The 25383-nt window shown below is 33.1% G+C and overlaps 2 protein-coding genes and 1 long non-coding RNA gene across 7 annotated transcripts in view; 2 read left to right on the top strand and 1 right to left on the bottom strand.

Annotated features, from left to right (window-relative positions):
* ebo (ellipsoid body open) overlaps positions 1–25383 on the bottom strand; it is a 31171-nt gene that overhangs the window by 2769 nt on the left and 3019 nt on the right. The window contains exons 1-9 of one of the 4 annotated variants that reach the window (XM_069057274.1): positions 25009–25174; positions 5814–5882; positions 2808–3014; positions 2559–2756; positions 2328–2505; positions 2036–2274; positions 816–979; positions 559–765; positions 403–511 (exon numbers count right to left, since the gene is read on the bottom strand). In XM_069057274.1, the coding sequence (XP_068913375.1) occupies positions 403–511; positions 559–765; positions 816–979; positions 2036–2274; positions 2328–2505; positions 2559–2756; positions 2808–2972 (1260 nt within the window). In that variant the 5' untranslated portion in view covers positions 2973–3014; positions 5814–5882; positions 25009–25174. Of the gene's footprint in view, positions 1–402; positions 512–558; positions 766–815; positions 980–2035; positions 2275–2327; positions 2506–2558; positions 2757–2807; positions 3015–3146; positions 3306–5813; positions 5883–6429; positions 6584–25008; positions 25175–25383 lie in introns of those variants that run through there. The other 3 variants (XM_069057273.1, XM_069057271.1, XM_069057272.1) reach the window with 3 other exon arrangements.
* On the top strand, positions 1012–1875 carry LOC138137744 (uncharacterized). The gene is made up of 3 exons (XR_011161868.1): positions 1012–1329; positions 1409–1510; positions 1564–1875. It is a non-coding gene; the product is annotated as an uncharacterized lncRNA (long non-coding RNA).
* Positions 8486–11351, top strand: LOC138138915 (uncharacterized). 2 transcript variants are annotated; one of them, XM_069059046.1, is made up of 3 exons: positions 8486–8532; positions 8722–8979; positions 9038–11351. In XM_069059046.1, exons 2-3 carry the CDS (start codon positions 8870–8872, stop codon positions 10041–10043), a joined length of 1116 nt encoding a protein of 371 aa, XP_068915147.1. In that variant the 5' UTR covers positions 8486–8532; positions 8722–8869; the 3' UTR covers positions 10044–11351. The 2 variants fall into 2 exon arrangements, with proteins under 2 accessions (XP_068915147.1, XP_068915146.1); XM_069059045.1 differs by having other exon boundaries at positions 8493–8979.

The following is a 25383-nucleotide window of genomic DNA, read 5'->3' as shown; positions in this document are numbered from 1 at the left end:
CTGAGTAAGATATAAAATATAAGTAAGCTTCGCTTAATTTGATGGTTTCATTGTAAAGTCGGTACAGGTTGCAAAGAAGCATCTTGCAACCGACAATGAGAAATTTGCATAATGTAACGATGTTTGCAACGACTGCAACAGTTACTTGTTTGGTGTGCGTCGGGATTCTAGTTACATTTTTTTAACTGTCAAACGCACTGTCAAATTGCTGACTTTTAGGTTATGTGTATTAAACCTTCTCCTTGTAAACGTTATATCAATTTGACAGGGATTTCAAATCTCATGAAAGAAAGAAGCGCGAACGTCGCCAACTAGAAATGTTGTAATTACCAGAAATGTTACCAACATAATTTTTTCCCCTGCTTCTTTGCAACCTGTACCGACTTTATTTGTTTTACTCACGTCGTCATTCATATCCACATTATCGATTTCCTTAAGTTGGCTAACATTGGAAGAAAACTGAATCTTTTTCAACAAAGCTGTCAACAATCCCAGAAAAGCTTCTAAATACCTGCAACAATCCTTCAATAAAATAGTTTGACAGTTTTGAATTGTTACTTTTGATTTTCCTGGGGTTTCATCTGTTTGAAAAAGGCAGCCCAAACGCTGAGACATCTTAAATAACATTGCACCGAAGGCAGTTGTACGGTCAGTTGATAAAGCAACGACAAAAAATCGAACGCCGAAAAGCGAGGTTCCATCTCAAGACGCCATAAGTGTTGCTCGATTAACAAAATCAACAGTTCTGATAGTTTTTCGACGAAACTGGAATGTTTTCGGTGTAAAAAAAACCGTAACTAGGAGGAAGTACATACATAGGGTCTAATGTGTCGATTCGACTGTTCGTTATGTCGCGTAACAATTCCAACGTGTAGTAGTAAAGTTGCGTAAAAAACTCCTGACTTCCGGGAGGAGTGCACTTCCTGTAGAGGAGTTCGTTGATTGTCGACATTGCTAAAACGCACATGTCGTGGTCATCCTGTAACACAATAGAGTGTTGGATAAAAGACATGTTATGTGAAGATTTTTTTGTTCTTTTAAAAAAGTACTAGACGTAGACGTGTAGATTTTTTTTAAAGTTACGATTTCGACAAAATACTTCCTTTCGAAAATTTACTTCTCCAGGACAAAGAAGACAAAACAAATTTTGCGCTTGTTTTTATCATCAATAAATTATTTATGAAAATAAAACCATTCACTTTTAAGTGTCATAGTTACAAAAGCTTTTTGCGGTTAATTTTTTGGTTGAATTATCTTAGGTTTTTTTTTGGTATCTGCACCGATAACATCACTTAGCCTCGAGGTTTTCTCAGATCTGGATATAAACTGGTAAGATCAATACACATACAATCGGTTACAGATTTTGTTTACGATACATAATTCGAAATCAATTTTCATTAAAATACAGAAACGTGACAACACCGACTATTTGTAGAAACACCATTTATGATGTCGAGACCTGGCCGTGCAGTTTCGGAACAAGAAAACAGGAGATATCAACCACCTCCAGGTAAATACTTAATCTTAATTATTGTTAAATGTTTATTAAACAGTTTCTCCCAGGTTATCACGTTTTTAAAATGCGAGTTGCAAATGTCCCTGATAAAGATTTCATTGAAGTTGAAGTCTCTGCAGATGAAATCGCAACTTACGAGGATTTTGTTAAATTTTGCTGTTTTGAATTTCACATACCATGTACCGATTATGTAAAGAAAATTATAAAAATTCCGTCGGTGAGAATTAGGGGGGATGCTGATATTAGGCGTTTTGAAACTTATGAGTCTTTTGACATAGTCTTGGTTAACCCAGAGAGTATTGTCTTACAGTATTAATTGTTTCTGGCCATCTCATCAATAAATTTTCCTACTTGCAATATTTTTGTTTAAATTATTTTAACATTCATCTAATCTAACTTTTAAGTCCTTTTTCATAGATTAATAGCACTCATATTGTGACAATTTATCTTAAAATTATTAATGTTCAAATTTATTTTGATTTTCAAGTTGGTAATCAATCACCATGCATGATACCTTACCTGAGCATAGCTGGATATGTTGGTAAAATTAAAAATAGCTTTAATAATAGATGGGGGTATTTGATTAATTTGTACCCAAGTGAATAAATGTTGCACAGTCTCTAAAGCCTCTTTATTAACAGCCTTGCTGTCTGGTTTGAAAGTTGCTGTCACAAACTGCTGGGGAAGACTTGGAGTAGATGTGGGATGTGTTGGAGAAGGTGGAGGAGTTGCAGTAGCAGTGTGTCTAGGTTTAGTACCTGTAATACTCTCACATTAAACAAAAAAAATTGACAGTATGACTCAATGATACCTAAATTTTCAAGAATGGAGTTTAATAAATCAAAGACCATAGGAATGTACTGGTACAGCAGTCTTGTTATTTCATCTTTTCTACCATTTTCAAATGAAGAATGAAGACCCATCAATTCTTCACTTGTAGTTCGTAATAAAATTAGACCAATAAGTTGGTTAGGTTCTGATTTTAATAACTGAAACATTTATTGTTTGATACTAGATTTAAATTTGTGTAACACACACAAACCTCGATCAAGTTAATAAAAAAATTTGGATAATGAGTTGGCCAATCTTGTTTAGCGATAGCAACCAACAACTTTGCATATTTCCCTCGGATAAAGTGTGGTGCTGTATTTCCTTTTTCTATCAAGAAATTGTGCAGGACATTTTTAAGTTCTTCATGGAATTGCCAATCAGTATTTGCCCACTGTTGGTTGATTGTAGACTGCAATAATTCATAATTTATTTTACATTTAAATTGATAAATGAAAATTACCTCTAATGTTGATAAGGCAAACATAGTCACATAATGACTTGATGTATTTGTAAGAAAATACAGACATAACTTCCAATATTGTGGTAGGCACCTGAACGAATTCAATTGCTGTTCAATTTCATGTTTCCTGGAATTACTTGTGACTGGGTTAAAGAATTCTTCCATCAAGTATTCCAAAGCAGCCAAAGAATTATTTTCATTCCGGTCCTGCGACAAATTGCCAACAAAATCATTTCCATCATGAGAAAAATCGACGAAATTTGTTTAAAAAATTTTAGGTTATGTGCATGTAAGTTCCTGATTGCTTGCAAAAGTGCGAGTTTTTCTGTAAATACTAACCATTTTTGTACGTACTATTACAATAAATGCATGGCATCGATCAATTATTGTTAATTATTAGTAAACTATGTTATTCAATATTAAATTATCAACATTTTGACGTTTCTCACGGCTGCAGGGTATTTTATTCTGTTGGGTTGGTAGCGGTCGATTACAGATGACATGACAGTGACACTGACACTTGAGGCTAATCAAATAATTCTTAAAAAGTTGATGATGTAAACTTAATACATACATAACGATTATGTTAAAAAAACAGTCCACTGGGCATTTTTTTACATTTTTGTTTAATGAAAATGAATTACATAATACAATACATAATTTAAAAATAATTTCATACAGTGAATTTTTCAAAAATTACGCAAAGAAAAGTTACAAATTCCTCCAAAAAAATTGATCCAATGAGATCGTCGTTAAATTTGAATTTTCCCCAATGGCTAGCAAATGACAGCGGTATCGAATGTTGCACTAGTGCGTTAATATAATAAAATCATTTAAATGATTAGGTACATCGTGTATTCATTTAAATGTATCCTCAAAGTTGGCGTTGAAGAGTCGATTGATCTTTGATAAGGTGGTTCTTGTCGCCCGCTTCTTGTAAAAATTTGCTAATACCATCTTTGATCAGAACTTCTGATTCCTTGAATCAAAAGCCCTCTAATTTTCTTTTTAAACATGCGATTACATGGACTTACTCCTACCTACTGGTATCGATGTTGTGTTTTACCCACATCAGATAGCGCAACATGGAGCAATAAACCCAAAGCGATGAGGGGTTGTGTAGCTTTGACAGGTGTTTAAATACGCCAAAAGCACACTCTGGTTGTGGATATTCTGGATCGTTTTAACCTTTCACCACTATTCTAACTTTTCATTCTCAGTTTTGACTTTTCTGGAAGAAGTGAAGCTACGATATTTTTTCCAGCTGCCTTAGTGTCTGATGGAATACTATCTGTATCAGGTTCAGTCAATACAATAAAATTCAGACACTAAAAAGTACTTCGTAACATTTTTTTTGTCCTTAAAAAAGTTTTCATAAGAAATATGTTATTTTTAGTCTTTAACATGTGATGTGATAGAGAAACATTGTGTAGACATTGGGCATATTGTAGAATAAAATTCTCTTCAAAAAAGTTCCATACATCATGTGTCTAAAGTTGTAGTTTAAGTGTGAGAAACGATTAAAAAATATTTTGCTGAAAGTTTTATTTAACTCTGCAAACAGCTGTGAATACTACGACTACGCATATGTTGTCCAGCAACCACCAGCGTATTGTAGCGACTACACGACTCCCTTAAAGGTGACAGTTTTATGTGATATTTATTGAGTAAGCAATAATAAAGGTTGAAACATCAATCCAAACTGAATGACGTTTAGTAAAATGGAGACAAATATAGATGAAAATGGGAGCATGAGTTCCAAGTGGCCACAAGAAAAATCTGAAACAGACTTCAACAAAAACGAGCTGCTGAAACTCTGCTAGTAAAAAGTAATTAACAATAAAAACTGTTCCAATCGCCATAATATATTTTAAATTGTAAAAGCAGCTTTCAGTTGTTTAAATATAGAGTATTTCACGAGTGATAATGATTAATGAGCCTGGCGGAATTGAAAATGCAACCCACAATACATTTACAAAGTTAACATGGCGATTTTAAATATCATGTTGTTTTAAAATGAAATTATGAATCCATGATGGCTTTGCTTCCAATAATTTTATTTGTCACAACTGCCGTTTACGGAAAAGTTAAAATACGACGATTAAAATGTATTCGAACGATGAGAAAACAGATATGATCCTGATTTATGGCGAATGTAATACAAATGCTTCTGCCGTTGCGCGTTTATTCAGACAAGAACCATTTCCCCAAAAACTCTTCGTTTTTTCACTATTTCATTTAACCAAGCGAATGACGTTTATTTCAAAATTTACGAAACTGTACAGCTAACTATGTTTTATGTTTTTTAAATAAAAAAAATATATCCTCATTAACCGGAAATGAAAAATTAAAATTACTTGCTTTGAATTTTACGATCAAACTCGTTTCGTTAAAAATGCCAATTATTTAAAACGCATTTGGATTAGTATTTACAATTTAGCTGGAATTAAATTTTTATATTACACACGTCGTTAGTAGGGTTTGTGGAAGTTCATATTGTATTATTTCAGCAAAAAACAGCCATTGCTTTTTGTTTTGTGACACCTTTGATAAGAATGACAAATTATTTCTGCTTTATCTCATGACGTGTGCAAGATAGGGTCATGTGCTGTTTAGCAAGAAACGGGTCAATTCAAACAATTGTGCTGCATACAAATTAAAGGTATAAAGTGAATTTATTTTTGTAGATAAGTTGTGTAAATTATGATCAGATTTGTGGCAATTAGCTTGGTTTACTTACTTGTTATTTACTACGCAAAAATGAGGGGTTCAAATGTATTTTATTTAAATTAAGTCATATTAAATGAAACAAATATACATACCTACATATAGCAAAAAGTAAAATAAAATTGTAAAGATCTTTACTGACATTGTGATTGTATAGTAGTTGCAGTTCTATAAGATAATAGTACAATAGTAAACCGATGAAGAGACGAAATTAAAAATGAAAACAAAACGATTTTCAATAACACTTCTGAGAAGAATAATAAAACAAAAATTAATTACCTGCGTCGTGGTTAATGAAATCTTTGGACTTCTAATAAAACCCCGAATGAGTCCGTTTTGACTGCAGCACTGGAACAAAACATAAACTTTTTACAACTACTGTACGAGATTTATTGCTTTCTTTACCTAATGCTTCTACTGAAAGAGAAAGATTCTTTAGTTCTTTATGTTTACGTGGCAAAGTGTTTTTGATTTTTATGATAGCCGACAAAAATATTTATGTACTTTTTAGCCACCAACTTACTTTGCTAATCTATCTTACATTCTTTATTACAAATATTTACACGAAAAGTTGTTTCACTAACAAAATCGCATTGAAGAGAATTCATTGAGAGAAACTGTATAATTATCATGTCGTCAGAATCTAACTTGAAATAAAAGTCTACGAGTACATTCCTATCAAATATTTAATCAAAAGTGAATGCTGTGGGAAGGCTTTAGAACCGGTATTTGCGTTTCTATGTTGAAAAATATGTAAAAGTGACTCAAAGCCAAAGCTTTAACTTCTCTTGTATGTAGGAACGCATAAACCGGTCTGTGTGATGTGCAATTAAATCTTGGCCGAATCGTGTGTATAAAGCTTTATGTTAGTTTAGTTTGTGGGAGTTTTACTTACTCAATCGGATATGGAGTTCCCACTGGATTGAAAGGCACATTAAAGTTGCCACAAACTAGGAAATTGTTTTGAATTGCTTTCAAAGTACGCAATTTAAAAAATTACCTTCACAATAAAAGATACATCTTTATTGAACGTGATTTATTTTGCAGGTGACACCTGGAACAAGGCTGATCAAGTATTCTGTTGAAATGGTTTCCAAACGTATCGGATGTTGGTTTACTTAATTTGCGATAACAAATCGTCGTCATACAACGTTTTCAAAATTAAAATCCAATTGTTCCGGTCTGTGCATCCGTCCGCAACGAAAAATTATGTTCTATATTCAACATGTCCTAGTAGACAACTTTTACAATCGATCTTGAATAATTCGTGTTTTATCGAAAATACGCGTTCGACCTGTTTATTTTGCAACTACTGTTCGAAAGTACTGCGAGCGGCACTTCATAACGAAGCACTAATTTTTAATTGTTGTTCACGGACATAAAAACAATAATATCCTAGTGTCTGATGGAATCCGGATACAAACTTCAAAGGAGTACGCAATAAAATGGGAGAAGAAATGGCCAATACAATTTTATTATTTGTGATAAAACCACAAATAAAAAGTAAAAGCTCCTGAAAGTCAATCATAAACCCTCGTAATAAAGTTTGTTTATTTTCTGTCCTATTCATTTAACCGGGATGGGTTGGTCCCTTTGTTTGCATTGTTAGATTGTTTATATTATGCATTTCGGCAAATCTCCAGGGCTTGTAAGCTGGGACAAATTTCAACGTATCTTGTACCCCATTTATCGAATTGTGTGCTTTACAGTACCATTTTTCAGTCTCATTAAAATAATTTTATGTCAGCTACCGGATAATCGTGTGTGAAAAGAGCGTTTATGTATCGGGTGTTCATTTAAATTTATCCTCAAAGTGAGGTCAGAATAGATTTAAACAGCTAATCCGTGATCTGTAATCCGTGGTGCGTTCACAATCGACTCTTCAACGCCTACTTTGACACCTGATATTTATAATTTAAAAATAATAATACGAGTATAGCTCATTTTTTATTATAGTCTGATGAAGTGATGAGCTAGTCCGAATCAAGAAGTCGACATGATCTGCGCTGATCTGCGTCTACTTTCGACATTTGACAGCAGTGCATGGTGCTGCCAATATTTGAAAATTTATATTAGCATCTTGAGACAAAGTACAAACTTCAATTTTTGAGATTTTGAGTTGTTTTTTCGTGTTTTCATGATTTTTCTGCAAATTCATTCCTCCGTTTTCATTTTGTTTTTCAAAAAACAGTTTTTTTCAAAACTCTTTCGATATCTATTTATCAACTAATAGGTAAAATATATTAACAGTTGTTGAAAGCAACACTAAACAACCATGTTTGAACTGTCTTTCTTTCTTCCTAGATTTTGTTTCGGCAATGCCACGTATTATCCGTTCACGATTATTTCAAATTCGGACTGTCTATGAAAATCTGACATTTTAGTTGGCAATATTGTGATTTGGCATAATAAATCTATTTTATCTTACAGGTGGAGTTTTTGAGCTACCTTAGACCATTGTTTTCGGTGACAGAAGTCAAATTTTAATCACAAGTGAGATAAAGTACTCACTATAGTGAGTTAATTTGACAGTTGCCATTTAACTTGACATAAATCACTCACAAGTGACTAAATTTGACAGCTGTCATTTTACTTGAATGAAACTGCATTTCTTGGATTTTTGCAATAGTTGCACCTGTAAGATAAAACGTCGTATATCACACGTGATTGAAATGCCATTATGAAACTCGTGAGAAGTGTCCCACTCGTGCGCAAGCGCACTCGACGGTCAAAATTCTCACTCTTGTATAATGATGCATTTCTATCACTTATAATATAATATACTATTAGGTTATTATTGAATTACACTAAATCAATTAGGGAATTGACAACAAGACGAATATTTAATAACGAAACGTCATATGACAGGACCTGACGCCAATCTAACAAAAAAATATCGTGGCCTCCTGCGTGTTTAAAACAATCGTGAACGGCATATAACGTCAATGCCCTAAAGGCTCTTCCACAATCACGTTACAGTTTTAACGTGATGTTAAAGGTAACGTTAACGTTAATGTTATGTTATACACAAAAATTAAGTTTCTTTTTCACAATGATGTTATGCTCGTTAGACGTTATTTAAAAAACATTTTAATTTATAATATAGAATGCTTTGAATCAATTGACAACCATTGACAATGAAGGCATTTTCAAAACGAATGTTAAAAATTCTTCTAATTGTACGTAGGCGTCAAGCGAGGAAACGGAGTTTACTAATCAAAAGACGTTGGGGTGTAAGGCCGGTTTTAAGAGAACGAAAACGAGTAGGAGAATTTTACGTTTCTTTTCTTAAGTATAAAATAATAGATCATGAGTGGTTCTTCTTATATACAAGGATGACCCCGGCACAATTTGATACCTTATTATCAATAGTGGGACCTTTACTGTGTAAAAACAGCAATCGCGAACCTTTAAGTCCGGCACAAAGGCTAGCTATTACCCTAAGGTACATAATTACCTATGTCTATTATAGTTTTCTCTTCATTAACACATTAAACTTTTAGATATTTGTCACAGGGTGACTCAATTTTCAGCATAGCTTCTGGATATAAAATTGGGAGATCCACTGCTAGTGTTGTACTAAGAGAAACAATGGATGCCATTTGGGAAGCTTTGAATAATTTAGTTTTTAAAAAGTGGACTGAAAATTATTTAAAGAGAATATCTGAGGATTTTATAACGAAATGGGATTTTCCACATACAATTGGTGCAATTGACGGCAAACATGTGAATATTAAATGTCCGAATAATTCTGGTAGTTCATTTTTCAACTACAAGAAGAATTTTAGTATTATTTTGATGGCCGTTTCTGATGCACATTACAACTTTACTTACATAGATGTAGGTGCCTACGGATCGCAGAGTGATGGTGGAGTGTTTAGAAACTGTAGTTTAGGCAAAGCATTATACCAAAATAAAATTCCGGTCCCTCCTCAAGAATGCCTGCCACAAAGTAATATTGATATGCCGCATTTTTTTGTTGCCGACGATGCATTTTCTCTTGGTAAATACATTATGAAACCTTTTAAAGGGTTAAATTTGTCTGACATGCAATTAATTTTCAATTATCGGTTAAGTAGAGCCCGCAGAATAATTGAAAATGCTTTTGGGATTCTTGTGGCTAGATGGCAAATATTTACAAGGACGATAACCTGCAGTCCACAAAAAGTTGATAAAATCATAAAAGCAAGCGTTTGTCTTCACAATTTTATTAAGAAATTGGAGTATAATATTCACGAAAGTAGAAAGAAATATTGTTCTAAAACATTCTGTGACAAAGAGACTGACGATGGAGTGATACCAGGAGAATGGCGAAGAGAAGTCGGTACCTCCTTTAATGTTATTTTAAGAGATACGCAAAAAATTGGTAAAGGGGGAAATAATCCGGGAACAACTGCTTTAAATTTAAGGAACGGTTTAGGGCAGTATTTAATAAGCCCCGCTGGTTCTATCCCAAACCAAATAAAACATATTAATAGAGGTAAAAAATTAAGGAATTTGAATATGTAGTTTTTAAAAAGTAAATATTTTGAATTTAAAAAGAATTTTATTCACAACGCCACGAAATAATATGAAACATAAACAAATGCCACTACTTATTCTAATCCTGTAGCTACTAAATATAATTTTGCTTTTCTTCTTTGTTTTTCCTTTTCATCCTTAATTTTTCTCAATTCAAAAGCTAGGGCTTTGCAAAAAACGTCGTCTTCATCTTCAACACAGTTATTACTTTCGCTTTTTTCCAATATCTTAACTAAACGTAAATCAATTTCATTATTAGTAAGACAATCTTTGTTCTTTATTTTTTTAGAATTTTGAACTGTTTTCTCTACTGGATCCCCTTTTCTTTTCTGGGAAGTACCTGCCTTTGGTGTTGTGGCTCTACTCACAGTTGGCGGCGTTGAAACATGAAAAGTTTTTTCAGGTACACTAGTTTCTTCAAGATCGTATTCATCTTCTTGACTCTCTAAATTCCTAGGTGTGTGAGGTGACACTTGTTCTGTATATTCACTATTGGAGTCAAAGAAAGATGAAGTGTAACAATTGTTTGATGGGCTACAATAGTCTTCCCGAATTTGCAAAGTAATATTACTTGCAGCAGTTTTTCTTGGTTTAACAATGTCACTTAAGAAGTTCATGTAGTTAAACCATTCCCAAGAGCTTTCTTCAAATATAGGTTTCCCGCTTCGTGTTTCTTTGATGGTGTTTCGTAATTCTTTTGAATAGCGTTCTCGTAGAGATCGCCACCGCATTTGCAAAACCGAAACTGAGGATAAAGAGAGAATACGTTATATAAGTACTTACTGCTAGGTGGATATTTATATTCCTCATAAAATAATTTTCAGATATGCATACCTTCAGAATCGAGAGTTTCTGCCAGTTCCTTCCAAGCATTATTCTTTTTCACTGTGTCCTTAAAGTCTTTTCTTTGTTTATTATACAAGAACGGATATTGCTGAATAAGTTCCAAAAATAAACCAACGTCTAACATTTTCACTAACAAATTAATAAAATCTCAGATAAAATTAATTGAAATGTCAATAATTTACTTTCATTTCAATAATTTATGACACCCGCCAATTTCGGTTTTTTTTTAAATTATTTCCATTGGCTGATGTTAGAATTTAACGTTAAGAATCCAGAACATTTCTGGGTGTAACGTTAACGCTAACAATATCATGTAACATTAACTTTCATCATAACGCCATTGTGAACGGTCAACACTGAAATACATGTAATTTTGAATTTCTAGATCTAACGTTAACATTAACGTTTTAACATCGACGTAACGTTAACGCCATTGTGAAAGGGCTGTTACACGTTAATAAGAAATTTGTTAATGTATTTTACACAGGAACTAGATAATAATGGTCCGCTTCTGCCAGTGGTTGTTGTTCAAGAAAGAGTTGCGTAGCTTTTCCTTGGCGTCATACGGCGGTAATTTCAAGCAAATTAAATAAAATCATCACAAATGTAGTTACGACCTAACCTAAAAATTTGACGTCGCTAATAGAATAAACGTACAACTCGCGTCTTGTTCTAATCGCACATGCCAAAGCGAGATGCATAGTGGGACGGCCTTAATAAAATACGTACAGGAATCCGATAGCTTGTTTTACATTATGTTGAAAAGAGATAGCAATATAACAGTTGCTCTGCTTATTAATTGATCCATCCGACTATAATTAAAAAATGGACTTCATAGCGAAGTGTGTTGGTTATTTTTCTTAGAAATGGTTAATCATCTGTTCCGGTGTAAGGACTCCTTACTCCTTGTAACAATCTGTTTCCTGAAAAGTGCAAGTAAGCCCATTCAGCATCTCTCAAATCCTTTATCCTCCCTCCTTATCTGTCGGGATTTCTTGATACCTGTACTCGGATTGTATCGCATTTTTCCCTTCCTCTATCTGTTTCTCCCTGGCTTATAATTTATAATTACTAGAATAAGACCATTGTGAAGGCTTTTGTTGGTATTTAAATCCAAGAAAATTTGTCATGTAACAATCCACTTGTGAAGAATTTTTCATCAAAAAGCGCTTCAAAAAGCAATATCTTAAAAATTTCATTACGTCATAATTGCAATGATCCTAATATTGAACCTTATTTGGAGTTTCGAGTAGATATCAAGTTTCCCCGCATGAATATAAGGCACGATTTTCTTTTCATCTAGATTACTTCCACATCCGTTGTTAAAGGAAACAATATTTCTTAAGTTATAAGATACAAGATTTTCCTTTCTACTCGTGTGTTTACGTTACTGATTTATAAAAAAATGGGCCACGTTTAAAATGACGTTTTAGTCTGGAGCACGAACAATTATGAGGAAATAACGACGGAGGATTTTTTCCTGGAATAAGGAAAAGTATCTCTTAAGGAGACGTAAGCTGTGTAACTGAAATTTGCTTTAATTTCCGGAAAGACTGGAGCTTCGGTTACATTCGTAAAAGATATATATTCCAGGAAATAATGGTGAATTAAAATCTTTATATAACGAGCGTTTGGGACGCCATGAATTTTAATTAAAGGGCAATGTCTGTCTTAATATACCAAACGCTTACACGAGACCGGTGAGGTTATAGCCTCACACCATTCATTTTTTAATAGCATATTTAAAACCTGTCTAGAAAATTTATTCATTATAAAATCTACAGTACCAGTAAACTTTTGGGTGTAGATCTTCTTTGTCCATCTTGAGTCACTGAATCTCACGACATCCCCTCCCATTTACACTTCAAGTTGTATTGTATTGTACGAGTATATTGCTAGAAGTGTGAAATAGTACCTATATTATGTTATTAGGAGCAAAAATGAAGTTTTGTGTGTTGAAGCTGGTAGTTGGGCTGTCGAAACGAATTTGTTAAAATTTGAGATAGACACTTCAAATGATTTAGCTAGTTTACTTTATCTGCCGCTCGTCAGCGAAGATAATAACTTTATCTGCCGGTCGTCAGCTCGTCAGATGCCATGCCAATAAAGTGACAATTTAACATTATCAATCTTGTAGTATAATGTCATATTTTGCTGACGTTTGAAGAAAATAGTATATTACGCTATAAGTGATGAAAGTGCCTGATTTTTCAACGAGCAATACATGATATACTCACGAGCGCCAACGAGTGAGGATAGTATTGCGAGTTGAAAAATTGCACTTTGATCACGAATTGTGTATACTATTTTTTCCAACGTCGCTTATGAAAATGAGTCTCAATTTTTAATTTCTTTATAATTATTTTACTCCCGTATTTTTTGCATCTTCCGGATCTGGAGTTTCAATTAATGCAAATAACAAATTTTTATATTAATAAGTAGGTACATAGTAGATTGTTAATGTAGTAGATTGTTAAATAAATTTTCCTCACTAGTGAGTTTACTTTCTCCATTTTCCTCACTAGTGATGCAAACGCCTATTTTCCTCACTAAATTGAGTGATGAAAGTATCATTTTCATAAGCGATGTTGGAAAAAATTATGTACACACTTATAATTTCTTATTTGAAGTATGGGATTTTTATTGTTTAGAATAACTCCCATTTTCTGCAGTAAAATATGTTTTAGATACTTTATATATTTTGACAAGTGAAAATTTACGAGATTTCTCGGTTCCAACTAAGAACTAAGAACTTTCGTAAAGTTGAGGTAAATTATGTTCCATCTAGACACCTGTTACAACATTTTCTTTATTTATTAAGGTAAACGAAGAGAACTTGTTCTAACAAGATTTAAAAGAAGTTCATTCCGTCCTTACTAAATTCGCGTTCGTTTTATTAATACAAGTATTAAATAAATTTATGTTTTTTAATTTATTCAATTCAATAATGTTACTGGAATTCTCTTGACGTGTTTGTAATTTACTACAAACATTGTAAACAATTTTTTAATATTGCACATATGCGAATTGCGGAAACTGATCTTATCAATTATTATACCTATTGTATTAACAAACAATAATCATTGTTAATGATTATTGGAAAATTGGAAAAACGATTTTAAATTGTTATACATACCTACAATACATATTCAGACCAGAACAGCATCTTTCTTTATTGATTTCTTTGAAATTATTAGAAAATGTATTATGTCGGCATTACTTTTTAGCAATTTAAATTTTTCGTCAACAAACCTCCTAATGGAATTTAAAATATAGAAAACATTTTTGAAACCTTGTTTAGAATTGTGATCAAGTGATCTAAACACCGTTCACGTTGTTTTGCCATAATGGGAGGCCATGATTTATTTTTTTTCGTTGGACACACTGTTTGATTTCCGTCATCAAAATGAACATAACATGTTGCTGCATTTCCTACAATGTTTGATGATTCCTCTGTTGCAAACTAGTAAAACTGACAACAGTGCACTAGACATTGACGCCATTTCTAACCTCAAACTTAGAAAAACATAACCTTCTTTAATTAATGTGAAGTGTGGAGAAAATTTCACGTTAGCATTAGCAAAGCTTTAGCTATCTTCTTTTCTGCTTTCAACGAATGGACTTAGAATTTGCACTGTCATTTGATCTTTATTACATACTTATTTCAAAAAATTTTAATTTTTCAAAGTCGTCAGAATTTCACTGCGCAGATTAATTAATTGGTCCACTCAAAAAAAATAAATACAGAGGCATCAACTGTGCGATAAAACTGGACTTATTAATTTACTTTCTAAAATTTCTGAGCAAAAAATTCCGCAACAAATTTATTTATTGGTGGTTTAGTACTGTAGAAAAATGTTTCTTTTATAAATAACCACATATTGATTTCTCGAGTAATGCGTTGCTTAAGAATTTTAACAAGTTGAATAGTTCATCCTTTTCGGGTGTGCGTGGCGATCTTGCGAGTAAAAGTTCAAAGTAACATAATTAATTTCCTCGCAACTGCTTAGTAAAGAGTGGCTACGGAATAATTTGAGTAAACTTCTTTAATATAAATTCGGTTTGATGCTAAGGAATATCACGCAAAGGGTTTCGTAACTTCTTATCCCCTTGGGATTACTACATGATTGGATGGACATGTAACTCACTTTAATGTGTCCTCCCTCATTTTCCAATTACGTCGGGGTAAATGACTGACATGCACATCGTTCTTGACTTTTCCGGGCGACAACCCTTAAATTATAAGCCGAAGCAGAACACCTCAGTGTAATGTCTTTTTAATAAACACCACACTTAACGACTGTTCGTGTCTGACTTTACACAAAATTCAATTATGATGATTTTGCACTCAGATATGGGCGTAATAGTGTTTGACAATTGTTTAAGACATGAAAATAAACAATTAGCCCCAGCTACGGTTGTTGCCTATTAATTAGTAGTTTAATTGTAGGAATTTAAGCTGCAAGTGTGGAGGTGTTAGAGTTGGTTTTATAGATTTTTCTGATGATGGAAATGCAATGCTATGGTCATTTGCATACGGGTACGTGATGACGTGTTTAGCTTGGGTTAAATTACGGAAATATATTTTTATTTTTACCTGTCTAGGTGCACGTTACTCGTCTACCATATAGTTTTAATCTTTGCAGACCCCTTCGTGACATACGAACGGTTTTTATTTAAATCAAGTAACAAATAAGCACATGTTGTGTTAATTTTTTTAACAACCCGTTCATAAAAAGTGTGAAATTCTCATAAATTGTTAAACCAAATTTTGTGTACTTTAATTATCTGATCTAACACGTGCATTTTCATTATTTTGTTTCAACAAACATAGAACTTTTTGCTTCATACATTCATATTAGATACTAAATTTACACCAAACTTTAAATGGCAGTCATTTTTGACTACACTTAAATTTCCCGTCAAAGTTGGCGTTAAAGAGTCGATTGTGAAGGCACCTTTCGTCAACAACGCATAAAGTGAGGTTAGATTTAAACAGTTCGAGCTGCGACGTGATGAGATTTTGTTTTATGATATAAATCATCATATGTCTTTTATTTTTTTAGCTTAGTGATTAGTAGATTAAAGACTGAATAGTCAAAAAGCAAATTTGATCAATTATGTTTAAAGCAAAAAGACCAATTCAGTCAGGGAACATCCACCAGAGAACGATAATAAAAAAGATTTGCATTTTTCCTTCGGTCTAGATGTCTCTTGGAAGTAATTTTAATAACCGCTTCCAATAATACGGCAGCGGTTGATATAATCAAGTCCAATTTATTTGTGGAAACCCAATTACAATTCCGGAACAAAGAATAACGAGATATAAGATTTAACGATTTCTTTAATATAATAAACGAATTTATTATTCATTTTCTTTTCGGGAGAAACGTTTATTAACCTCTCAACTTTTTTTAATAGAAACGTTATAGACGTCGCCGGTTTTTAACTTTTCTCATTAGGGATCGAGTCAACGGAACCGGAATTTCAAAATTTCCTTTGATTGACGGCAAACAGGGACAGATTAAAGTTTTTCGTTTTGTCTAAGACTTCTCCAGTAGTGAAACTGTCAAGTGTAGGGTTATTTATATGCCGCGGGGATACTGCAAATATGCTCTATGTGGACACATCCGCCTGCTTGCCGGATATTACTCTATAAGTTACAAATGTCCTGCCAAAAGTACCACAAGACTTCAAGCGTACCAATCTGGGGAAAAATATGTCACCAGTTACCGCTTTGTACACAGCAAAACAAACAATACAATTAAACTGCAATTAATTGATTTGCGAGTTTAAAAATAAATTTGTGAAGCAGTTTTATGAATTTTCGGTATAGAACTGGTTCTCCATTTGTGGTGGTGCCACATTAACAAATCATGCAATGTATTTTATCTCAGCAGGCAGCTATAAAATTTTAATTAAAAATTGTGTTATTTATGAAAACTGACCTACAGCTTCAAGCTCCAGCACACACATGTGCACGCTGCAGATGTTAACGGGCGGACATCTCCATTTACATATCGCTGACCCGCTTACCGGAAAAAAGCTGTGCTTTTGGATCCCGTGCAGAATCGATAAAAGCTAGGTGTTTGACACGAGTTGTTAAATCGGAACTTTCTTTAGTGAAGTAGGCTTTTGTTGACTTGAATACGCCCCTGGTGGCGACTTGGGGCTCTTTCAACTCGCAGCCAAGATAATATTTGTCTACCTTTAGTTGGAGGGACGTGTTTCTGAAAGCTGTCCGCGATGTTTTTATCAGGCTGAAGGAAAATTATTTTATTCACTAAGTGATGGATGGGATTAAGGCGGATTATGATGATGAATGGATTATAGCTGGTCGCGAAAACGACTGGATCTTATTAGGCAAATTAATTGCGAGATTTTGTGTACAAACGCAACTTTTTAATTTAATTAAAATTATTCGAGAATTACACGGTTTAAGCGGAATAATATCTTTAAGTGCATCTAAATGAGGCAGGCCGAGTATCCACCGAGATAATTAATTTTTACATAATTCTACGAAATGGTAACGTTTGCAAATGAAATGAAGTTTTATTTAACCTAACCTAACCTAACAATCAGTTTTATTTTAGAAATTCTTAATGCTAACATTTTTACATTCACTAATGAATTAAAACGATCATAGTAAATTATCACATTTATTCTAAATAACAGGAAATGTATACTTTCCACTGTATACCATATACAGAGTATTTCGCGAGTGATATAATGAGCCCGACGGAATTGAAAATGCAACCCACAATACATTTGGCGCAAAGTAAACCTGGATATGGATAGATTTAATAATTCACATTAATTCCTTTGTTGTTCCATGTTTATGTAATCATTTATTTTTTACATTATTTTCTATCTACGAAATGTGTAAATCAATTTCAAAGCACAAGGTTTACATTTGTGAACCAATGCTTAACCACATAAGGATTTGAAAGCTCTCTGGATATCCGTATGGATTTTTTGCTGCGACAGCTCTGTCTTACAGAGGTATTTTATTATTGCTGGGATTTTGCTTTTACCTATTCAAATCGTAGAAATCAACAAAACTACTAACATGTGTAGATAACGGCGGTAATAATGCGGAGAAAGAAAAGAAGACATTTTATTTAGACGATCGTGCAAGCTGGGAGTAAATGATTGAGCTGTCTCAGAGAAAAACTTAACCATTAATTGAGATCAGTGCCTAATGGTCTAATCCTGTTTCACTTTTGTTGGAGGAAAAACGTGCTTGTACTTATTTCTAAAAATTTACATTTTCTCAATAATTGTTCGTTTCTTGATTATGACTATGAGCTTTGATAAATCGGAATGCACTGTTATAAAGCCCATATTAAGCTCGTGTATTTGACGAATTTTGGTATTATAAAATGGAAGAAAAAACCAAAAATCATTACACATAATAATAAAAATCACTTTCTTTTGTTGTTTTTCTTTATTTTCCTGGACCTCTGTTTCTTTTCAACGTCTGAGTCAAGAACGTTATGTGTTTGATTAGAATTATTTTTGTTATATCTTTGACAACATATTTTTAGTTAGTTTTTTATTTTATTTGATGAGAATGTAAAGTCCATTCAAAAATCAAAAAACCACTATCTGTTGCTTTGGGTTGGTAAAATTTAAAAAAACCCTAGGTAGATATTTTTTCATACTATGTTTGTAACTATAAATTAGACTAAGACATTTATTTGATTCAAAATAAAATTCAATTGCTTTGAATTTCGTTCATATTGTTTTATTAACAGCACGTTTCATTTATTTATTGATTGTTATTAATTTTACTTAAAAATGCCCAGAAAAACAAGACACTTAACATTTAACCTCAAAATTACAAGTCTCACCAAATTTTACACTAGGCAGCGTTGCCAATAGTAATTATCGAGGAAAATGCGACGTTGGTAGTTTTTTGATTTTTGAATGGACATTAGCATATTTAGATAAAACGGAATTAATTACTTAATATAAAAAAATGCACACTTTGCATTTCATGGACCAAATTGCAAAAGGAACAAGAATAATGGAATATTTAAAATTAATCCTGAACAAGGTTGTAACATTATGTACGCTAATGGAGCTCTCCTTCAATGAAAAACCGCAACATTAATACAAATTACAAAACCACCGTACCAGATTTATTTGTTTAAAACGTTTCGAGCCGCAAAGAGGAACAGTAATTAGATTGAATTAACTTGTGAATAATTAAGGTTTATGCTATTCTGGTTTAATGATTACAATTTTACATGCGCATTATTCTAAATCAAAGATATTTACTGGTGATTTATTTTGATGGGTGAAGGTTTGTATTAAAGACCGTATTTGTAATTTATTAATCATTGATAAACACCCATTTAGTAATCGACTCTGTCATTAGTTTTTGAGACAGTTTGCTACCCCTCTATTTTCCTGCATGGTTGTATAATGAGGACCCGTCCCTCAAGTGCAGAAATTTAATACAAATACAGATGACAGCCCCTCTTATCACCCTTATCATCAATTATTACCGCCAACTAAGTTGGGGTGCAGGCTGTTCTTTCAGATAGCCGCGACTCCGCCTTCTTTATTTCCTGCCTTGATTTAGGAAAGCTCTTAGGGAATTGCCTTGATGATTTGTTTTTTCTACATTATAGCGCTTTGGTTGATCGGAGTGAATAATGGAAGGAAGTATCAAATATAAAATAAAAAATATTTTAAGCCGCTCACTTTCCTACACAACACGCATTTGCATACAAAAAATGTGCTTGGTTATCTTACAGCTTTGGCCGTAGCCAGCCGTGGAAAGCTGTTAAGAATTAAGGAAAATAATCGTTGCGTGGAATTAGGCAAACAGGAAACGACTTTAATTAAAAAATACGACGTTAATGAACCGTGTAATTTAATATTTTCGGAAAATTTTAAACGAAGGCAATTTTCCGAAGGTCTAATTCCTGGATCCGACTGCTAAGTTCTTCGAATTTATTTTATAATCCTTCAATTAATATTGCCAGTGGAATAAAAGCAATTCGACAGGTCCGCTCTCAAGAACCCAATTGAAAATGTAAATTAATGAACTTATATAAAATTAATTCGGTTAATTTAAGTCGCCGGTCTAGCCCTGAGCTTTAATCAATGTTATCTTAATTAATTTCGGAAGTCGACCGCTATCTCAACTAATTGTACAAACAAGCCAAATAAAGATGCTGTTAAAAGCTAATTAATCGATCAGACAATTATGCAAAAAGCTCTCTGTTATTTTCCGGGAGAACCAGAGAGAAAAAAACCCGACTATAATTGAAGGAATAAGCTGTGCTTTCCTCCGTTTTGTTTTGTCGTCTTGAATTAATGTTGTGGCGAATTGCTGGAGAAAAAGCGTCATTAGAGGTGGAATTTATGTGCATGCTGTCCTGTCAGCGTAAAATTAACGAGAAAATTCAATAAAATGTATTAAGAATCAAATAAATCGTGGGTGTTGCGGTGGCGAGGTTCTCCCTTTTCCTCCTCGCGAATACATAAATCCAACGTAAACTAGTCGATGATAAATTTTCGCGGCTGTTATCTAGAGAATTTCTTTATTGTTATCCTTTTTATATTACATATATATCCAATTCAGAAAAAAAACACTTTGATGTCATTTTCTGTGTGAATCCTTTGAGAGATGGGCCCCCTGCTAAACATAACAGAGTGAAAGGGGAGCGGAAAAATGGGGAATGCATGATTCTCATACTGGGGTCCATAACTGCTACACAAATAGAATATCTAATCAATCGGTATGTTTTACTAATTATTTCTTGTTGTCTCGGCAAACATTGTACTATTACATTGATTACACAGTAGAATTGGCTTCCTGGAACAACTAGTTGTCGATCTCCTTTTCTATTGTTAATTAGATTTTAATTCTGATGTAGATATAAAATACGATTACTTGTTTCTTGAATTTAAAGGTATTTTACGGAAAAATGTTGTATTTTCTTCAAGAGAACGACGCTTAAAATTCACAAGTTAATCCGGGACATGTAGTTTTCCTGCAAATTGTCCAAATAAATTACACTCGTTTATTATTGATCACACCATTCTAATTTCCGGCGTATTAATTAGTCGAAATAGGAGGCTATTTAGTGTGCGGCTTAATAAGGAGAACACTGCCATCCGAAACTAAATTATTAAATTTTCCTAACGATGGCTCGGTATAAATAGTGTTGGGCCAGGAAAATGTGCTCCAGATAAATATTTTATTTGCAAGGAAGTACCCAACAAAGAAACTTTCCCATTCAGGAAACACGTGAACATGAAAAACCCGAAAACCGCTAATTGAACTTTCCAAATCTGTTCCCTAGCTTTCCTCCAAATGAAAATTAATAACCTCTGCTTTCTCTGCTAATTATAATATCAGGCGAATTGTGCACAATTCGGGGACAAATTGCGTAAATATATAATCGTTGAACTGGAGCAAGCGGAACCACTTTGTATGAGGTGGTCGGGACATTAACTGCAAAGCTCCGATTTTATCCGATGTAATGAAGAATGATGGATTCCTTTCTATTTCGCCTTGAAAGTAGCTGCAGTCACAGCAATGAGTCCTGTCAACGGCCCTAATCAAGATAGATCGATCGCTGAGCTTCACGCACATCACATTACATCATAATATCTGACTAATGCTCACCTTGACATCTAAGTTTTTTCTATTGAGAAAAACTGGGATTGCAGATACGAATAATCGGAGTAAAGCGTGCAACGATCTTGGAGTTTTCGCGCAGTGGAAGCTTACCATCTGGCTTGCAGATCTGAGCTTTCATTTGGGAAAGCTTCTTGGAAATTAAATGGTGATGAGTTAAACGAAGCGAGGAAACGATAACGTATTTATAAAAGAAATATAGTTTTAACACATCTCACATAAATAAATCAACAATTTTGAAATACTTCTAAATAATAATTAATAATTAAATATGGTAAAAAGCAGTCTTATTATTTTAAATGCGTTTAGGTAAGCTTAACTATCTATAAAATAGGTTGTGCTATTTCATTTTAAATCAATTTTTGACGCATTTTTGTAAAAAATTCAAATAAAAAAAAACGCATTTTAAATACACCCTGTATATGATATAAATCAAGAGTGTTTCTTCAAACATCAAGATTGCTATAAATCATGACAAAAGTAAAAAATTTCACCTTGCATCAAATTACGACAATAGTACGGTATAATATGACTTTACCACATTGGTGCGGTAAAGTTTGTCATTATTTGACGTTATGTCTACTATCAATATAGTCGATCAATTTTATTTGACTTTTGGAATACTCAATTAAGGACGTTAATACAATCACTGAAAAGCAAGTGGTTCAAAACCTAAAGAAAATATTATTTACAAGTGTCAAAAGTACTTGCTATTTTTTTTAGTACAAATATCAACGAGTCAATGAGGATAATATTGACATTGCCATCTAGAACACAAAGCCTTAAGGCAGCAATTGTTTTTGACCGTGACGTCACAGTAAAGGATTCATCGAAAAACGCATTAAACCTCCAGAATTTAATAAAAACAGTAAAATTTTTGGTTAGCACTCTTTTTTTTAGTAGAACGATGTGTTTAGGCTTTACAATTACTGCGTCGTGGAGTAAAATGCCATTAATAACGTGAAAATTGTCATTTACAAGTGAGGTTAAGTTTGTGTATTTATTGTTTTTGCGTAATTTTTACTTTGTGAATCATTTAAATAACACCAAATCACAACAAATGCTTCTTACGTCTTAATTATATGGGTAGCAAATATAGTTTCAACTAAATTGCCCTTACAACAACTTGTAATCACGAAAATATTGATAGGGTATAAAAATACTTCCCAGGTTTCAACGTCTCTTGCGACGTCCTATGAACAGTAAATACCCTGGTATCAACTGAAACTATTACATACACTTGCCACCAAGCTTTTGCTTATCTCACAATTTTCCATAAGAATGATTAAAACACCGTATTTGATACTTTCTGAAAATGTAAACAAATGTCAAATTTTGACGTTTGGCCTTCCTCGTGACGTCACACGCTGTCTGGCGACCAGGTAGATGGTAATTTATTAGTGATTTTATATTTTCATTACGGTATTTTTAGATATACGTAAAACTGGGTTTCGTATATATTAATATATTATCATTATTAAAGCAAAGTTAACCGAGACCTTTGCTAATCCTTCCTAGGAAACAGTGTGGTTGGAAAGGTAATTCGACCCGACCACATCTGATCTGAGAAAACTAGATTTAGACCTAAATACAACCATGATTTAACAATTACAACACTTGTGCCAAAATATTACATTTTCCAGCTTTCGACGTAACATACACACATGATCAATTTTTTAATGATATGGATAAATAAATACCCATTTTTTTTAGTGAGTTAGAATAAATAAATCTGACTAAAATAGAGTGACATTTTCAACAGTCGTTACAGTAGTATCGCTGTAATATTAAGTCAAGACTCTTCCAATATTTCGATATGCTGAAACGCATCCGTATATCTCTATTTGCATTTATTCCTTACATAAATATTGACATGGATGTAATGTAGAAGTCATAGAAGTGAACATTTTCATCGGGGGTATCTCCACTAGAATGTATCAAGCTCCTACCTAGGATAGTAGAAGTTAACAAGCTTATAAGTAAACAATCTTCGCGCGTTGTAAATAATTCAAAAACAGGTTAGATATTATGTGTGGCAGAATCGTCAGTTCGCGTAATAACGTTATAAATAAATAATGGCTTGTCAGGATAACGTGGACACTACTTTGTCATCCATTAAATGTATCTGTAAAATGGGACGTCGCTCCAGTGTCCGGGATTAATAATAAAAATTAATCAAAATTTAGACAAATAAAAGCGATTCGGGGAGGGTCTTTTTGTTTTTATAGAGCATAGATGGCAACATTTGAAAATGTCATATTTTAAACTCAACTCTACATATTGAATTTATGTCTTTATAAGGTCACAAGAGCATTGGGAATATTTAACATTTTCGTTGCGACGATGAATAAATTTTCCAGGTACATCGATTGACATCGTTTACAGTCTACTAAATGTTTTAAATGTCGTTTTCATATTTAGCCTGACGTGATTATTTTAAAAGCAAACACACTTTTTACGAAGAAGTTGCTGAGGGTCTTTCAGATCATACATAAAAGTTGCAGAAGTTTTTATTGAAAATCCTAAGAGTAAAGCAAACATAAAATTCTTATGATCAGATAGAATATGAATAATACATTGTCCTACGTTTTATGAAAATGAAAGTTTATACATAACATTAATTTACATCTAAAATAAAAATATTTTTTCTACTAAAAAAAGAACATCTATTAAGCAACAATAATTTTAGTGGATAAAATTTGTAACATTTTTACAGTGCTCAAAGTTTTTGATTTTCTAATTAAATATAGAGTACGTAAAAAATTTAATGTGCATCTCTGCCAAAAAGTGCCTTTTGTCCTTGCCTGTTGCAAGCCTCGGCTGCGCCTCGGCCAGAAAACTCAGACACGGACGAAAAATATGAACTTTTTGGTCTTGATACACAAATAACTATTATTGTAAAGAAAATGTGGCCAGCCATGTCATTGATTAATCCGATTTGTTTTCTCGATACACATTTAACACGCTATATTGAGAGATTAGATAAAACACAGAAAGATAACACCTGATTGTTAAGTAAATGGGGAAAAAATATATAAATACATATCTAAAATATATATTTTTCAATGATTGATTTTTTTTATGCAGGTATTTAGTTTAAAACAATATTTGTGTCAATTTAAGCTAGCTATTATAATAGTTAATTTTCTCGTTTGAACTGGGACGCATCAATAGTTGAATAAAAGTGAAAAACAAATAACTCAGTATGAAGTCCATTACGAGAAATTGTGCTGAAATATGCATGTACATGTTAGGTCGCTTCAAATGCATCAATATTGAATTAGATGGAATCCCACGTTTAGGTCCAAGTGTTGCATATTTAACAAAACCTTTTACCGCTAGACATGCAAAATCACGCACAAAATATACACACATTAATTTTTTTATACGATTATTATATTCAGTTATAACGCGGATAAAATGTTATCGGTATAAAATTTTACATACCCAACACCAATCGCAGAAACGAAAAATAAACCGTCAAAAATTATAAATGTCTGCGGGTTTTTTACGAGCACCGTTTAATCAGGGGCGTATTTCACTATTATATTTGTGTAGATAAGCACGACGCCATGGGGTCTCAAAGAAAGTGGTACACTTTGAGCCGTAACAACGAATACGTTCTCACAGAATGTTGCAAGCAGACGAGCTGATAGCAGTTTAGGTGACATATTTTTTGCTTGTTACCGGTGAATGTAATCGTCCTGGGGAAATGCAGGAATACAAAATCTTCCGGAGAGTACCGACAGCGATTGAGGAGAAACGACCTGAATTATGTTCGCACATTTGCAAATGACGTTAAAATTTTAACACCCCTTTAAT

Source organism: Tenebrio molitor, chromosome 9, assembly GCF_963966145.1.
Source record: "Tenebrio molitor chromosome 9, icTenMoli1.1, whole genome shotgun sequence".
Taxonomy (NCBI): Eukaryota; Metazoa; Arthropoda; class Insecta; order Coleoptera; family Tenebrionidae; genus Tenebrio; species Tenebrio molitor.
Note: the sequence above shows the minus strand (reverse complement) of the source record. Positions and strands in the feature narration are given on the sequence as shown.

Coding starts and splice junctions, on each gene's coding strand:
- LOC138138915 (XM_069059045.1), top strand. CDS start 8,672: ATGAAGGCATTTTCAAAACGAATGTTAAAAATTCTTCTAATTGTACGT. Junction 8,980..9,037: donor AGGCTAGCTATTACCCTAAG/GTACATAATTAC, acceptor TTAAACTTTTAG/ATATTTGTCACAGGGTGACT.